Source organism: Prenolepis imparis, unplaced genomic scaffold (genome assembly GCF_030444845.1).
Source record: "Prenolepis imparis isolate NDT839.2.m4 unplaced genomic scaffold, iyPreImpa1.0 SCAF_17, whole genome shotgun sequence".
NCBI lineage: Eukaryota > Metazoa > Arthropoda > Insecta > Hymenoptera > Formicidae > Prenolepis > Prenolepis imparis.
The window spans coordinates 62,501-81,484 of NW_028141175.1; the positions used below are offsets into that span (position 1 = coordinate 62,501).

Here is an 18,984-nt window from a genome sequence, read left to right on the forward strand (position 1 = left end):
GTGGCATCTTGGTTTGATGACATGACGGATTCCGAGTTACTGGATTTAATCCCCTTCTTCGAGAAACTCAGCAATGTGGAAAATATCTACACAGTGTTGTGCAACAGTAATCATCCTTATAATCAGATGCCCGCGCAGGCGGTGCAGAGTAATCAGAGTCCGCCGGGATTAGGCTCGCTGGCTGCTTCCTAGCCCCATCTAAATCCTGGCAACACAGCCAGTCTTGTCGCTCAATGCACCTTCCGGAGGATCCTGAGGGGACTGCTCCATGTGAGCCACTTGCTATGTGGCGAAGAACCTCGAAGTGCCCCCCCTTGTTGACCTTTGGAAGAACCGCTCCGTTAAGCGGAGCTGAATGTCCTATACTTTAAAAGCGCGTCATCCAAGTCGACACACAGTGACACATAGCTGCTGATATCCTTCTTCCTGGCGAGAAACGCAACGAAGACTGAGTCAGCTTCGAAGCGCGAGTGTTCTTCCATTTTGCATCAGGCATCAAAGACGACGAACTATATCCTCGGCCCTGTCTACATGGATAATACGCGTATGCTCGAGAAGAGGAATCTAGCGAAGGATATAGGAATCTCCGTCGAGAGCAGAAACTGCTTTGCAGTAAAGTTGCGAAAAGGAAAAAGCGACGGTTAGGATTAATAATAGTGATTGTATACTGAGAAGGGATATATGAAAATATACAAGAGAGAAGAAAGAAGAGAGCTCGCTCCGAGTTATTTGATGGGCCATACTTGTTGCCGTTTAGTTTTTCCTATTCAGATCAAGACACTACAAGCTTTCTATTCAATTAGATCCAATTATAAAGAAGACATCAATGCTTCGACTACGTTTTTGAATGCTTCTGACCCAATGCTTACAGAACGTTGAAAGAGGAGGGTAACAGTAGCAGGTAGAATTTGGAATTTATATATTTTACCAATATTTGTCAATGTAAGATGTTAATGTAAAAATTTTATTTTAATTTTAATTATTTAAAGTTTTTTTTTTTTAACTTTCAAAATATTTTGGAATTTAATGTCAAAACGTTTTGAATCTTAAAGTATAGAAATATAAAGATTAAGTGTCTTAAGAATCGTAGATACAAGCGTTTAAGAGCATCCGAGAAAAATAGAATTTTAAATATGTAATCTAGGATTTTCATATTTTAAAGATTAAAGCATTATAGAGAAATCTAGAAATCTGTTCTTAAAAAAATGAGTGTTCCAAAGCTTTCACTATTTGAGAACCTTTGAAAGCTTGAAAGCTAAATATGTAAATCAGTTTTTAAAAAATCTCATATTTTTTTGGAAGATATTTGTTATTCTCCAAAAACAATTAATAATCTAAGATTTGAAAAAGCTCAAATTTATATATACATATATAAAATAAAATGTGATTAACTAGAACTATTCGCTTCACACTGCCGAGAAATAGGAACGACGATTTTCCGCGTATTCAGTTGTGCAAACTTTTCCTTCTGATTTATAGAGAGTGCTATAAATTGCTTCAATCAGGTGACAAAAGATATTTTTAAAGTCTTCTATATATATTGCGCAGAAAACAATATTCTAGCAAGATCAATTGTAAGATCCATTAAACTTTTTAATTGCTGCTATCAAGTACACCACTAACATATATTTCTAAAGCATCTATGACCTAGTTCTGCGACATTCGAAAAAATTAAGAGTGCAAATTCAGCATTTTATTAATAATCGCATTTTGATATTGCGTTAGGTATATTTCCTGCTGCTGGTACACACCTTTTATAAGACGCTCTGTATGTAGCATTTAAAACAATAATAGTTTAAATTTTGCAGGGGTACGTATTACCATTTTTCTTATAAATTTTCTCTAATACCTATGTAAACATATACATTTTCATTTTTATTTCATTTATCAATTTTGTTATTAAATAAATATAATTGTGTTCTTTTTTTCTGCTCTTCTTTCTGAAATATTTATTTGAATAAAGTATTTTAATTAGAGACATATATACAATATATATATTTCTCTAAATATATTAATTTCAGTTTTTATCCAGCAGCAAAATTCTTTTCTGATGTTTGTCAAAAAGTTTGAGCAAATTTAAAATGATATGGGAGTTGAAGATTGTTGATTTTTGTTGAAAAATATTGACTGATTTACAGAGAAATTTTACACAGAGGTCGCATAAATGATAAATTAAATGAGTTTTATTGTTTTAACTGGAAAAGTGGAATAAATCCATCAATTAATCAAGGGTAATCATGGATCACATCATTGTTGCCAATATTGATAGACTAAACTGGGCCAATGCATATCATTCTTTCCCTCCAAGCTATGAAGTTGCGTCATATATAATTCGTTTTTGGAGCAAGAAAATGGCAATTGGTTTGATAATTTAGGATTAAATAATTAGGAATTAAAGATAATTTTTTACTAAGATCTATACATCTTTTTATTTGTTGAAATTGAAGGGTATAATTTGTCTTTTTTAACATATACATTTTTCACACACATATATGATTTGAATATTAACAATTTTTTATTTATAATTTTTTTTTTATTACGAACAAACTCCTGCTGATTGCTAATAATTGTCAGAACCTGGATACATGATTATACATGATCGCCATTGTGCATAAAATATATCAGGAAGATGAAAGAAATGGGACAGGAAAGAATGTGTGTGTATGCTGTAAAATTGAATTCTTAATCTTTGTGCGATCAAGGATTAATTTTAATATAGTCTTCTTTTTGGATTCTATATAATTTCTTTTAAATTAGTACTTATTTCTTAAAAAATGAAACGCGCGTATTATATATGCATGAAAGAAAAAATATATATTTTATGATTAGGTTTTGTGAAGATCATTAATTATTAACTATTAACATTTTCTTGCTCCATTCCGAAACAAATCGCACGATGATGTCATTAACAAATTAGAATAATTTATATGTAGCCTTTGAGAGGCGATAGATAAGCGGCGGTAATATCCCTACGTATGTGCATATATTTACTAACGCGTAATTTGTAAACGATCACAGCTGCTTGAAATTGAGCATAACAAGTGTACAAAGCATTGTACTATCGTAATCAATTCAGATTGTTATTATTCTTCTGCTTTTACCTTTGTTAATATTATTTTTATTATTATCATTATATTATTATAAATATCCGCGCTAATGTCGTTACTCTAATGTAAGAAAAAATGAAATTTTTTACTCCGCATGCCTTTTTTGCTGCTGAAAAGTCGCATTCAAGCCGACTTGAACAGGAAATATCTTTCTTGAAATTAATTTTAGATGAAAAATTGTACATTTTTTGTATTCTTGCACTGAAGTAACGACATTATTATCGATATATTCAGTGAGTTAGTATTAATTATCAATATCAGCTTTTGTGTATGTATGTGTGTGTGTATGTGTATATATGTATGTGCGTATTAAACTCGGCTGCGTCTGCTGTTTTATCTTTTCTTCCACGTCTGAATGTAGGATAGATCGAAAATCATGGTACAACTGATAAGGAGATGATTCTTTGTCGACACAAACAATTTGAATATGCAAAGGCTAAACTTTTTCATTTTTAAAATGTAAATATCTAAAAATTTTTATTTTTGACTCAGGCCTTTGTGTTACAAGAATTTATAGATTTATTAAAGAATTAACGAACTATAAAATCTGAAAATGCAAGATTCTGGATATAAACAATGTTACATATTCAGAAACGGTATTAATATAACCGATAGTAATCACGCGTAGCATCTTCAATATCTAAAAATAAGACTCAAGGATACGATATGCACTTAAAAGAAGGATTGAAAAAAGATAATTTACAGATTAAAATTAAAAAGTTGGTATAAGTTGCATATTAAAAATTGCTTTCGACAAAAAAATGCTCCTAAAAAACAAAGCTACTTGTACAGAAAAAAAATTTTGTTTTTTTCGAATTATTTTATTCGAGAATTATTTCCACATTAATTGTAGCGAGATTTTTGAATTATTCTGTGTTACTTTGTAACATTTTATCGATAATTCTTCGAGGGAAGTCTGATCGTTCGGATTATCGTTTCTACTTAAAATAGGAAGAGATTTTTGATGTGGCTTCCAATTCTTCCATCCTTCTGTACTTATTAAATGTAACGATGTTTCTTGTAAACGTTATTGTGCGCGAACGCATGTATTGTAAAATTCTCTTTGTATAATGCCCATCGAAATGACTCTGTATGTACGATTGTACAAATCTCTGCACGAATCCGAGAATCCATAGATGTAAGTATTCGAAAACGAAACGAGTTAAAAGAATTTATATAATTATATCCATGGATCTGCTCACACAGTCGAAAAAAATGCTAATGAATATTAGAGTTGCAATCGAGTATTCTAAAAATTCGAGACTAAGGATGTAACAATCAATAAATGTATACAAATGTGCAATTATTCGACACAATGTGTGATAATTAAAAAAATTTAATAGTTAGTAATCTATGATGTAGAAAAGAGTCATAGATAGAACAATTAAAGATTTTAAGAGTTTTAGTCTTTTTAGAATTTTAATGTTAAATGGAATATTCGATCAAAAGAATTAAGAGACCCTACCAAAGAATCAAGAAAAAAATTCGAAAGTTAATTGTAAGAAATCAAAAATATCCAGAGATGTGAGAATTGAATAATATAAGATTGAAAAGAGTTTAGGAACTTGAAAATTGGATAGATTAGGGTTTTAAAGAGCCAAAGATCCAAGAGCTTGAAGCTATGTATATGAAGAATGCAGATACACAGATCAAAATAACACACAAAGAAAAATCTAAGGATTCAAGGATCTAAAAATGTATTTTTTAGCTATATTATATGTATTATTATTACGTTATTGCGTATGAAAAGTCTGTTTTTATTTAGACTGACATAATCTCAAGGAATGTTTAACGGAATTAGAGATAGATTATTTTTTATAAAAAAAAATATTTTAATATAAAATTAAAGAAATATACGCATACACATACAGCTATATAAAAGATGTGTATGTAAAAAGCTTAAGCGTTTACTTTATTTATTTATTAGCAAGAAATAGAATATACACTAGAGCCTTTCCTACGTTTGTAAATTTTATGATTAACTACACTATATTAATAAACGTAATGTAATGTTTTTAATAATATTAATGAATTAAATACATGTATTGGAATTATTTTTATAATTAAATCTTAAATATTTAATACAATTCGTGCTTAAATAAATAAATAAATTGTTAATTTGCAGAACAGCTTTTTACCATGCACTTCTTGGATATTCTTTAATATAATTAATGTAAACATCAAAAGCTATTTTTTACAACAAAATACAAGAATGTTACACACAAATAAATACATATTAATTATATTAGAAGCAAGAAATTAAAAGTAAAATTTCAAGTTTTACAAACATTGGAAATTTGTGAGTTTAAATTACTCTGGGAAATTAAATTAGACTGTAATATCCCGGAATTTAAAAAATCTTACTTGTAGATTACTAAAAATTTGTTGAGTTTGAGACTAATTAAAAAAATTTGACATTTCATACGCGAACACGTAGTGTATCGGTATCTAATTATTGAAGCAAGGAGCAAACGCGAGTGAGAAAGTGTTGCTGCCGATAATGTTTTCAATCTTAAAATCATAATCGAGGCTTTTTCCGCCTTGCTGTGCGTAATGAAGCGACAAATGTGTAAAAATATATATATATATATATATATATATATATACGTTCAAAAAACGGCAGAAGCAGAGGATGCGCGTGTATGTGTACATTTGTATGTCTGTATGCGTGTGTGTATGTGTAAAAAGAAAAGAAAGAAAAAAGAATAGCGTTGGAGGCTTTCGCCGAGTGAAACGGCCGCCGATTCGACACTTTTTTATATACGCGATTCCAGAAAATTTCTTAACAAAAACAAAAGAATAAAAAAAAAACTAATGCGATAAAAGCAACTACTGTACGCGCACAGCTTTTGCGCATCGTAAAAGATTAGAAACAGTTGTATTATTATGTTACTATATTATTCCGCCAAATGTTTCTTATAAAGAGATATTTCTTTTTCACGATTTATATTTTCACCCGTTGAAGGCCCGCTTCATCGCAACAATAATAAAGTAGCATGGTCCTATTTACATCATCGACAGCGTTTAGCACGAAATAGCGACTATCCGATTATGGTTCCGGAATAGAATCTTACTATTATATATGTACAGAAGATTTTATATATATATATTTTTTTCTCCATTTTATTTCATAATTTTTAATATTTTTTTAAATATTTTTTTTCCTTTTCATGACTATGTGCTTTTATAAGAACATAGATCATCACGGGAATTTCTGTAGATTTCTCCCTTGCTTTTGACGTCATCGAATTATGTATATATATAGCCGAATCGATTATCACACCACGTTAAAGTTCAAGATCAATTATGACTACATTTAGCGCTAAACGCAGCGTTAACCTTAGAATACTAATCATACTTTTAAGACATTTAACATTAATCATACGTTAAATTTACGTATGTTGAGATTTTTCCCGAAGAAAAAAATGTCAAGAGAGAGAGATGAGAAAAATAAACTTTTATTAAAAATAAATCATGATATTTTAATGGGGGAAGAAGGGGGGCAAGAGAAAGAAGAAAAAAAGCAATGCTAAACTTAAATACTATTTTTTTATTACGTATCATTAGTATTCTAGGATTAAATGGAAGTGTGTATATGCTAAGTATTTCAGGATTCTTCTTCGGTAGTTAGCCATCGTGAAATTAATTACAAAAAAGGTATACATCTGACAAAGAGGCAATTAAAGATAAATTGATGAGAAAAAAAGATCATATTCTTGCGGAGAGTAATATTTTTTCAGGTGTTTCATGATTTTGAACTGGTTTAAGATCCTAAGACTAATGATAATAGAAAAGAACAAGGAGTATGTGTGAACATAAAGTTAAGTTTGATGGTAATGCCTTGATTTGTAAATAAAATTTCATTACTTCCATTAATTGTTTTTTTTTTATTGTACATTCTTTTCTGTCTCGTTGATAAAATATAAGTGTATAATTCTGTTATCATGTATATAAAACTATATTACTTTTTTTTTTAAGATCTCAAGACTTGTACGAACATTTAGTGTTAAATACAACAATAATCCAGATAAGTTTAAAAATATCTAAATAGAGTAAGCTATACATACAGTACATATTATACAATTAATCAAAAATATCTGTTACTTGTCGTACATTTCAAATATAAGTTTATATTAGCATTGTGCCTTGTCTACACAAGATGTTTCAAAATTATTGCACGCTTTTTTTTACACAAATACCAAACTAAGAATATTTCGAATATTAATAGTTTCTCAATTGTAAGTTGTATTAAAAATAGTTGCAGCAATACTATACCAAAATACAATTGCAATTGTAGAATGGTGGAGTAGCTTTGGTACATTCCATATATATAGCTTAGAATGCAAATAAAAGATTAAATATATTTTCTCTATGTTAACATGTTAGGCAGATAAGGCACTGTAAACGTAGAATATTTGATCGATCCTCGTAAATTTCACGCAGAAAAGTCGAATCTGCGTTTACACTGATGGAATTCTTTTAGGATTCAGATCATACATACGTCGCATCCGCTTCTTCAACTCTTGCGGAAATTTGTCATAGCACTTCTTGCACGCGGGCTTCAAATCGAACTCGAAGAACTTTGTCTTCTGATTCATCTTCTGGTCACAGAATGCACATGCAAAGTGATGGACGCACCATGCCTTATTCAATGCTGTAAAAACTATCGAAAAAAATGTTAGATTAGAGAAATATTAATGCTCATAAAAAATAACGTAAAAGGAAAACTTGCATAATTTTGACATCACTCAGTTTAATATAGCTTCATTGAAGAAACTTTAAGAATTGTAGAATTTCAAAGTATATTAATGGAAGAGAAATATATATTACGATATAAAATGTTTAAAAAATCTAAAGAGAATGAAAAAAAGTAAAAATCCAAAAAGGTGAGACAGCTTGCATTTATATTATAAAATTGATTTTTCTCAATGAAATGTTATTCCTCTATTGTATTTGGATTATTTAATCTTTAATATATCTTAATTATCACTAGTATACACATACCATCTCCAGAAATAACTTGATTGCAGACAAAGCAAAGATTCCCAAATAACTGATGATAATGAGTTTCGCAGTACGCGAGACCCTTCTTCTCGTAATGACGATGGCCTAGGAAGGGTTTCTCGCACTTTGCACATACGAAATGTTCTACGTGCCAATGTTTACCAAGCGCAGTTACTACGCGCTCTTCAATCGGACGCCGACAGGCACCGCAAATCGGAATTCCCATTTTATCATGACACCGCAAGCAATACAACTCGTTCTACAAAGTATTTTTTCTTTATATATAAAAATTTAAATAATCTCTCCCCCTTTATGTATTTTTTATGTACTTAAATGATTAGGATATCTGATATATATCATTAATATAATCTTACCATTTCATTGGCAGCATATCCAGGTCGAGAACGAACTTCTCTGGCTGCAGAATTGAGTTCCACACCACAAGTTGTACAATTAAAATGATATGGATGATAAAGCTCGCCACGGAACCGTAAAGGCTTGTCATCAATTACTCCACTGGAAATCGCGACAATTAATGCTGATTAAAATAATTTCTTTTTTTTAACTATATAAATTTTTGAAAATTTTTCAGGTGTTTCTCTTTATCAAATAAACTTTTACGTAAAAGTAAACAATAGAACATACTGGCATTGATGGCATATATGTTTTCCAAGCACACCAGCTTTTACTCTGGCATTGCATGTGTGACATAATGCTCTGCCTTGACACTTGATAAAGCCTGCGTCTGCCAATTCACCATTACATTCCTCACAACGGAAGCATTGTGGATGCCAGTTTGAATTCATCGCCTTAATCACACGCCCAATAACAAATTCACCTATAACAAAACCGATGGTTTGTAATTATATATTTAAGTACAATATCTATAAAACTATCTTGGCCTATGTTGGAATGAATGAGTGCAGATTCTTAACTTACCACACTTGCCACAGCATGGGGCAAACAGAACATGAAAGTCATGTTCGCAATATTTGTATCCTTCAAATTCGTAAAAGATTCCATCCGGAAATGGCCGAAAGCATTGCGCGCATCTGTCAAAAATAATAATAATAATAATAATGACCCGTGAACAAGATTCAATCCAGAAAATGAACGATATAATCTTTATTTCTGTGTATTGGGGAAAATAGCAAAGAAACTGATGATTTATAAGATACTTGAGAAATAGAAAAATAAAATTTTATAAACAGAAAAACTTCTCCAAATGCATACTATAATATTTGCAAAAACTAAAAAAAATAAAAATAAAAAATATATATATGTATATATACTTACACAAAACATTGTTGGTGCCATAATTCACCATTAGAGTTAACAATCTTTTCGTGTGCAACAAAACCTTCTCTGCAGCGAGAGCAAAACATATGATCCAATGACATTTCTGTAACCCTGCATAAATAGTACGTCATATAAATTTCAAAAATGCCTATTAACTATATTAAATAAATGAAAGTAAACTGAATATATCATAATATTAATTAGAGTTGAACAATTGTTTAGTTCCTATTTCTTGAAAAGATGCTACTTACCCTGGCATATTTTAACAGAAGAGGACGATTACACGTTTGAACATTAAAAAATATTCCACCTCTCTTTTTGTTTATTCACTTGCACTTATAAGCCCTGCTTCACAAAAATTTATATCATTGTAATATAATTAAGGAACCGTTAAAGATGCATTAAAACTAATAATAAAAATTCAATTAACGATAATTAATACATTATTGTATTAATATTAAATTTTTTCATTATAACATCATACTAATTATATATTAATCTATAATTATTTCTATTTATATAATCTACTTGCTTGTATATATATACATATATCTCTCTACTAATTTTTAATACATATTCAGTTTACTATCTATTTTAATTAACACAGATAAATGTAACTTTATTGAAAATATATAATTGAAATTACACTTTCTCGATATTTTAAATCTATAATTAACGTAGAGTGTGTATCTAAATAGAAATCAAATATTTAATGGAATAAAAATATTTACTTACTATTAACTAATTTATTAAAAACTGATAATAACGAGGGACTATATGCATGTGATTGTCACACAATTGCTACATCCATATTCCTGTCAGATTTTAAATCAAGACAGCCAATCCGATCTCGGTGAACGTAACATGGCCTTTTATGAAAATGAACGTGGAACTCTATGGATGTGTTACAGATTTTGCAATTTGCCCTACGCCACACCCTTACGGGAGTAATGATGACGCGATGATGTCAAAGCGCAAATTTGGAATCATCAAGGCAGTTTTTCAGCGAAACATTCGAGATGTATGTACATACATAAAAGTTTTGTCACACTCGCTTCTCGATTTAAAGTCGAGTCCATATAGGTAAACATGGTGTACAGAAATCGGCCAATCACGTGTCAAAGCATGCACTTGTGTTTCGTTTGATTCCGATGATCAATCGAAATAGATTTTTGGTTTCTTTTTTATTTTTTGTATTTTAGATATAGAAATAATTATGAAGTATATATTCTTTGATGAACATAAATGATATAAACATTTTTTAAACAACAAAAACGATTATTCTCTAATTAATTTTTAATACTATATAATTATTTTATTAAAAGGAAATAACATATCTATGCAGTTTGTAAATCAAAATATAAAAATATGTCAGGTTTTTAACATATCTTTTCGAGCTGAATTTTTGAAACAAAGATTTTAATTAGCGTTAATTAACTTTTTTAAATAACAATTATTTTTGTCACACAATAAACATATTTAGATCAAAAGATTGCATTACTGAATTTCTTAAAAAGAATAAAATATATAAGTAAAAAAAATTCAAGAGTTATAGACAAAAAGTAAAATGCGACGATATATTAAAGGAGCATATAGTTATTCCTATCTTAATTTCTAATTTTATTAAAGTTTTCACAAAAAAATGCTGAGAAATTTTTGAGAGATCTAGAACGAAAGAGATTTAATGTCCAAATATAGAAACTAAAAAAAGAAATTTCTTTAGCTTAACTCATTTTTATAGTCAACAAACTTCTACTTTATCAAGAAAAAGAAATACAAAAGGCTATCAACTTATACATTCATACATGTGTATATATACACACACACACACCACATGCATCCACACATATACCTATATATATATATAGTTAGGTCAAAATATAAATTTATATGACAGAGAATCATAAAATGTTTATCTACAGCATAAAGTAATAAATTGTTAATTATATATATCCATGTCAAATATAATTTAATATTTAATCAACGAAAGATGCGCCTAATTTATTAACTAAATACAATCTGATATCCTGGAATGAGAAACTTTCTATACGGCATCAGGTTTAATTTAATAAACTTTAGAATGACTTTCAAATCCTTCCCCGATAAGATTACTCTTATTATGCGCGAGTAGTCAATATAAATTATTAGAATTATGTAATCATTGTGTTTCTCACAACTATATAAACGTTGTTTATTATAATACATAATCTAATTCGTATCTTATGTATTGGTTCTTTGGATCATTCAAGATACGAGGATAACCAGCTACGAGAGCATCCTGTCCACCAATGTAAAGAGAATTGTAGATTTTCCAGTAGACGTCGCGAACTTTGCGGGCTGGATGGAATAAACCCTGTAACAAAAAGCAATATAACACTTATAAATATTGTATATATATATATATATATATATTTGCCAAAATAGAAAAATCACTGATATATAAAAACGCGATCTTACGCAATTATAAAGATTACGTACTTGTAATGTATATTGCAAAATTTTGATCGGTCCAAGCGCAACACGCAATCCATCCACAGCATCCATAAACGCTTGGACCAAATGTGGTGAAGTTTCGAAAACGTTGGGCCACACGTGATTCAATAAATGAATCAATGCATCTTCGCATCCAAATCCGTAAACGCCTAATGCCATATGCTTAATGGCGGCACAGGCTGTCTGCCTGTGTACCAAGTCTCTGAAAATCATAAGAAAGAGAGTGGATGATCAGAAATAATATCTATCAAGAAATAATTTACAAAATGAAATACAGATCTAAGCAGATATATATAAAAAAGTCGGCAAAAGATTAAGTATTATGATCAATAAAATTAATGATAATTTAAATTTCTTACCTGTCCATAAGCGCATCTTCTAGCAATGGACTGACAGCGTAAATGTAATCTTTACCCATCTCGCCGATATATTCGAATAAGAACGACAAAGATTTCAACACTCCGTTCTGAACGTTTAACTCGGGTACTCTGTACTCGTTCATTAATGCTGGTAACACTGTGAAGGGACTGCAAGTTTCAGCAACTATAGCAATAGCGACCGTAGTACAAACACGGTTTTGACGTTCCTGTACTTTCAAATTATTCAAAAGTGTCGCTAAGACATCGTGCGGCCTGTTTGAGAAAAAAGAAAATGTTATAAATTATGTAAATATATGTATATGTATATATACATAAATAGCATTGAATTAATTTTAATTTACCCAATAGCTTTCGCGATATATCCAAAAGTGTTCACCGTCGCTCTTCTAATAGCTTTTTTATGTGCTTTCAGTAATTCCAGCAATTCAAAGCATATTCTCATCCATTCTCGAGCAGAAACATATTCGGGACCACGATCTGCGATTCTACCCACAAGATCAATACAATTTTCTTGCACCTACGACAAAATAGTATATTAAACTCAGCAAAGATTACTAAAGTATATCATATATAATGCAACATATGGATTTTTAATATATAACATATGGATATTTATGATACGATCAATTTTTATAACATTTGAAGCGATTTATTTCATTCAAAAATGTTTTATATCAAATTGTAGTAAATAGTCCAAGATATACATGAGTTTTACCTTTTCGTGTCTGTTTTTCAAGATGGGTGTAAGTCTTGGTAATAAATCCTTGATAGGTGGTGTCATCTTTGTCATTCCTATGACATTAACAATAGCTTTCAATGCTCCTAAAATGCTACCTAAAACTTCTGGATATTCCTCGCCTAAATACTCATACAGAACGACTCCCAGATGTCCCATAAGTTTTTCCTAGAAATATATATTATGTAATATATTAATATATATTATGTAATATTATTACAATATATTACATATTTATTCTAAATTTATAGATGACAAAATTAAAAAATATTGTCCGCTATGCATTTCTTACCTCCTGACAGGTCTTCATAACCACTGCGATGCGTGAAATAAGATCCGCAGCTTGTTGTCTGACTTTTGCAGATTTGTTATTCAATCTCCACAAGATCGTACCGCATATTTGAGGAAGATATGCCTTCACTCTTTTACCCAATGTATTCACAATTGTACCGAAACCGTTCAGCATGACAACGTCCTATAAATAAAACTTGTTAAATTATTTGTTCTTTCTTTTTAGATTAGAGATATCGAATTTACAACAAACCTCGGTTGTCTGCTCCTGAAAGGCGTATAAAATTCCATCAATGAGCTGTTCCTCTAGACGAGAATCGACATCCGCTGCTCCCAAGTTACCCATTATCTTCTCGATAGTCTCCATCACCATCTTCCTGTATTGTTCATTCTCGTCCTTCAAATCGTCCACTACCCTGTTAATAATTTCTGACGCGCCCACTTTGTTGGCTATTTCAACTGTTGTGTCCACAAGCTGCAATTTCATTTATTTTTTGTTAATAAAAATTCATTAATTTCTCTCTAAAATTACAAAGGGAAATTTTTCAATGATCTGTCCAATTTACCTGTCTGTAATTTCTACGATCCAGTGCCATGCGATGGTTCCAAAAGTGTTTAAAGAAGTGAGGCAGAATTTCATCCTTTATATATTGAGCTTCCACACCATCGGTTGCACAGCATTGTTTGACTACCTATTTTTTTAAACATACATAAAAATACAATCTATATAAAAAAACTGATATAATGTAAATAATTCATGAAACAAATATATATAAACTCTTTGATTATTTACGTGATAAATAAAATAGTTCTCTTACCTTTAATACAATTTTCTTCATTTCCTCATCAGGAGATTGAAATTCACGTATAAGAATTAACATTACTTCCCTAGTATAATAATTCGCATATTCCGCGTCCATAAGAGGGATGAGATAACCGATAGCTTTTAGAAACGCTGCTAAACCTTTTCCTCTATGTGTACGAATGCCCTTCCAAAGCGGTTTTAGCACCGAGTCGAAACTTTCGATACCGTACGGTGTTGCTGCTTCAGCTAGCGCGGCGATGGCCAGCGCAGTAATTGTTCGTACTTTTTGCTGTTCGTCCACTAAACCTGTAATATTTCGTGTCGTGATTATTTTTTCAAAAGATTATATATAATTATATTATATTAAATTAAATATATATAAATATATATATAATTAATTAAAAGAAAGAAAAAAATATTAAGATTACTATTAAAAAGTTTAGCGATGAAACACACTATATAACTGTTAATTTATTTATATACCATGCTCTATAATTTCCACCAAGCTCTTCAAGTGCGGCAAAATGGCGCAGCCCATCAAAATAGCTATTTGTTGCACGATCTTGATACCAGTGTGTCGCGCTTGCCAGGACTTCTTGCTGCGACAAACAGCTTTTAAGAACGGAAGAAGCGAAGGGATTCCAAGAGCGGATGCGACAACAGCAAAAGCTCTTGCTGTCGTATTACGAACATATTCGTCGATGTTATCGATATCCGGTCTCATTGTGGAGATCATTGTGGCCAATCCTGCGGCCTTCGCCAAATTAGAAATTATTTCTCTGCCTTCGACGCGAGCATAGTAGTCTTCATCGATCAATAGAGGCTCGATGACGACCAGAATCTAAACAAGGATAAAGCAAGTGAATTAAAAAACGAGATGAAACAAATAAACAATTGATTCGTGAAGCAACAACAAAAATAATTACCTTGTGCACGTACGGTCGCACTAAATCATCGAGTTTATACAAAATGCGGTCGATTACTTTAACCAAGAGATGACGTTCCTGATCTTCGAGAGTTGGTGACATAAGAAGAGGAAGAATCTGATTAAAGAGTGGTCCGGCACCGAATTCCCTCGCCTTGTCAGTAATTTGTCTCAATGCGGCTTTGCGCATCGGTGGAGTTCCGTTTTTAATTTTTAAAAGCAATTTCATAATTTTTCTTTCCTTCTGTTCTTCGGGACTCAGCGTTTCTTCGTCCACATCAACTAGCAGCTTATCGAAGTACTGTGCATCCTCCGGTTTCATAAATGGTAGATTGCCCTTTGGTTGATTATCTACGTATTTGGCGCTTTTGTCTTCCGTTTGAATGAAGAAACCTTGAGGTGTACCAGCAATAGGAGTGGGTGTCGCTGTCAGTTTCCTAGCAGGTGTACGAATAGGTATGTATCCTGAAAAAGCACATAAAGTGATTATGCATATAAAATATATAATCAAATAAAATGTTCAAATATATACATATTTTCTATTTTATTTATCACAAGATAATTTTTATATATTTTTATTATAGTTTTTAGGATTTCTTTAATATTCTGAAATCTATGTATTCTATATTTTTAGAATACTAAGTAATAGTACGCATGCTAAAATGGCAATATTAATATCTTAATCGTATCCTATCGTATCTCACCTGCTGGCGGTTGCAAGATCTTGTATCCAGGAGGAAACAGTGCATCCAACTCATCATCTGACAGAGGTCTATTTCGCTCATCTATTTCGCGTTCCCAACGATAAGCCTGAAGTTGTTCAGGCGTCATAGACATCAAATGTCCTGGAGTTGGAGTAGCCAAACCCATTGCCTTAGGTCCCGTCGGTGTGGTAGCACTTGGAGTTAGTATCGTCGTTTGATGGGGAGTCGTCAGAGGTGTTGCCGGGGTTTGCGGCGTCATCGAGCCTGGCGTTTGATTCGACGGCGTCTCATCCCATCGACTTCTTCGTTTGCTCGCCGAAGGTGTTGGCGTTTCTTGTATCAAGTCCCCGGCAACACGATCAGTTCTCGGAGTCTCTGCCCAGCCGCTGTTATGTCCGGGAGTTTCTACAATATAAGATATAAATGATTATATGACATATATATAAAGTCACTACTTAATAGAAATAACAAATATATATAACATATAATCAATAATTAATAACTTTTAAAGCAAGCAACAATTAGCATTAGAAAAAAGTAATAATATTATACTTTAGAATTACCTCTTTCAGTTTTCGGAGTTTCATCCCAACGATTTCTTCGACTCATTACGGTTTTTTCATGAGAAGGAGTTTCTCTTCCCGGAGTTACAGCTCCTGGCGTCGCATGCGCAGGCGTGGCGTCCCACATTCTTGTGCTTACTCCTGGAGTAGCTCCCGGGGTTTCTGCTCCTTTGCCATGACCTGGAGTTTCATCCCATCTAACTGCAGCTGGTGTGACCTATATATATAAAATAAAAAATTATATATATAAAAAAGAAAAATTAGATTACATTTAAATCAATCAAGTTTTAATAATTTTCTTTTTATACTAAATTAAATAATTTGAATAAAAGATTAAAATAATATAAAGATAAATGTGACAAACGTACATCAGCATTATCCCAAGATGTGGGTGTTGCTGAAGTTCCAGATAACTTTTTCGACACCGGAGTATCATCTGTCTGATCCCAACGACCTCTCTTTTTGGGGGCTGGTTTAGGTTCGCCATTAGCTTTCAGAGTACCATCCTTAGCCTTTTCTAATAATCTTTTTCTCAGCTACATATAACAAATACAAAATATAGATATAAAAGTTTTGTCAATTAGATTTGTTTTTAATATTCTTTATGTTTTCTTTATCCGTATATGTATTATATATTCAGAAAATATTTATTTTTAACATACCTCTGTCTCTTCGCCTTTGAGTATTTGTTCCCGCATAATCTCGGTATATGTTCTAGAACCAATGTCGGGTGTCTTACCACCTGTAATTAAAAAAAGTCATATTAATGATAATTAAACTGATTGATTCGGATATGTTAAATAATTGTATAAATATTTAATATTTAATTGTCAAGTTAATTTACAATCACTTAATATTCTTTCACTATTTAACCAGCCTAAGATACAAGAAAAAATATACCAACCTTCGGCAAACGGATCAACACGTTCAGGGGAGATAATCATTCTACGTCTTTTTTGCCTATATTCATCTTCCCTGTCAGCTATAGTAGGTCGTCGTCTATCCGCAAACGGATCATAATCCTTCTCTTCTCTATCAGCTATGGTGGGTAATCGTTTGTCCGCAAATGGATCGTAATCCTGTCTCATACAAATCAAATTTTATCAGTCTCTAGATCTTTATATTTTATTTAGAAAATTACTATATACAAATTATATTTTTCTGAACTATTAATTTTTTTAAAATAATCTTAATCTCTATTTATCTAATTTTATAAAAAAAATTAATAAAATGATATGAAAGATGTTATAATAAATAAGTTTTTTTAATATTAAACTTATAAATATTTAAAAATATATTGAAATGTTTGAGTTATCAACAGTACCTCAATTTCATCGTTGGTTGCAATCGATGTAACGTAGCCATCAAATTTATTATCATCATAGATATCCTGATCGTAAAAACCTGTCTTTCCCAAAGCAACCTGTTCTTTCTCAGATGTTATGTTTAAAAGTTCTTTCTTCTTCGATTGTATCTCTCTTATCTGCGCTTCAATATCTGCAACAAATATATATATATATATAATTATATATCGTATAATTATTATTTGTATTATACTGATGTACGATATCAAATTGAGAAAGTGAGAGAAATATTCTTAATATTTAACACATTATAATTCTAACATATTAATTATCTTAATTGTCTTAAATATCAATTCATATATATAATTATTTTGCATAAAACATGTTGACAGATAATATAGGTTAAATCAATATTGTTTTATACGTATACATATTTATATGCGTAAGATATTTATATTTCTAAATTGTATTTATGAATATCGATATTTAAAAAGAAATTGATAAAGAAAAATTTAGTAGGTGTGAAACCTTTATGCGTCCTCGGAATGGAGTCCATCGTGAAGAAAAAGTTGGCGGCGAATTACACCTTCTCTTCTTCCTTCTTCTTCACTATTGGATCGCCTTCCTCAATGAAACGTAATATGAGGCGAAATCACTGAAATTCACAGAATACACCCCAATATGTGTGATTATTTAGCAAAACATTGAATTATCGAACCCGCAATAGTATTTTACGCATCCTGGCATGAACTTTAGCGGTTAGAAAGAGTTTTAGCTTGTTGTCTCTTTCTGTGAGAAACAGTGAATTCTATACTATAGAAACTTTCCCTATATAGAGGTTGCTCTAGTCCAATGAGATTACAGATACTCATACTATACATATTTGTCGCACGATTGGCTATCGGATAGAGAATTTCTAGAATCCCGATGAGAACTTAAAAAATTCCCTATATGTTCAATCTAGTCAGCTGCATATATAAATAATATAAATATATAAATCTATAAATATATATATATATATATATCATTTATATTAATGTATTTATATTTATATTATATATTTATAATTATATTTAATTATATATTATATATAATATTATATATAATATATTATATTTATATTATATTATATATAATATATTATATTTATATATTATATTATATATAATATATTATATATAATATACACATATAATTATATATTATAATATACTTATATTAATATAAATAATAAATAAATAATATCTAACTTGAAAATTGATTTCTATTCTTTTTATATAAAATTGTCTCTAAATAATAATGTGTCACCAATATTGCTGGATAAAAAAATCAAATTATTATAGAATATACAAGAATTCGGATCAATTTAAATG

The 18,984-nt window shown here is 30.7% G+C and overlaps 3 protein-coding genes across 4 annotated transcripts in view; 1 reads left to right on the forward strand and 2 right to left on the reverse strand.

The window, feature by feature from the left end:
- Positions 1 to 6,983, forward strand: part of Hzg (CTD small phosphatase herzog) — a 10,137-nt gene extending 3,154 nt beyond the window's left edge. Inside the window, exon 5 of the mRNA XM_083056115.1 lies at positions 1 to 6,983. This exon is cut by the window's left edge and continues 6 nt beyond it. Coding sequence (XP_082912241.1) covers positions 1 to 192 — 192 coding nt within the window. The 3' untranslated portion in view covers positions 193 to 6,983.
- Positions 6,966 to 10,407, reverse strand: Stck (LIM zinc finger domain containing stck). 2 transcript variants are annotated; one of them, XM_083056112.1, is made up of 8 exons: positions 10,146 to 10,407; positions 9,662 to 9,755; positions 9,408 to 9,521; positions 9,051 to 9,163; positions 8,757 to 8,949; positions 8,486 to 8,627; positions 8,112 to 8,370; positions 6,966 to 7,770 (listed from the first exon to the last, which is right to left on the reverse strand). In XM_083056112.1, exons 2-8 carry the CDS (start codon positions 9,667 to 9,669, stop codon positions 7,568 to 7,570), a joined length of 1,032 nt encoding a protein of 343 aa, XP_082912238.1. In that variant the 5' UTR covers positions 9,670 to 9,755; positions 10,146 to 10,407; the 3' UTR covers positions 6,966 to 7,567. The 2 variants fall into 2 exon arrangements, with proteins under 2 accessions (XP_082912238.1, XP_082912240.1); XM_083056114.1 differs by having other exon boundaries at positions 9,662 to 9,758.
- A 698-nt stretch (positions 10,408 to 11,105) lies between these two features.
- Sf3b1 (splicing factor 3B subunit 1) lies at positions 11,106 to 18,403 on the reverse strand. The gene is made up of 18 exons (XM_083056172.1): positions 18,140 to 18,403; positions 17,632 to 17,804; positions 17,212 to 17,386; positions 16,970 to 17,049; positions 16,676 to 16,843; positions 16,308 to 16,524; positions 15,745 to 16,149; positions 15,042 to 15,505; positions 14,599 to 14,956; positions 14,129 to 14,421; positions 13,877 to 14,002; positions 13,564 to 13,785; positions 13,312 to 13,494; positions 12,999 to 13,187; positions 12,625 to 12,800; positions 12,263 to 12,535; positions 11,889 to 12,105; positions 11,106 to 11,763 (listed from the first exon to the last, which is right to left on the reverse strand). The coding sequence occupies exons 1-18, from the start codon at positions 18,165 to 18,167 to the stop codon at positions 11,605 to 11,607; spliced, it is 3,906 nt and encodes a 1,301-aa protein (XP_082912298.1). The 5' UTR covers positions 18,168 to 18,403; the 3' UTR covers positions 11,106 to 11,604.
- Positions 18,404 to 18,984: the final 581 nt, after the last annotated feature.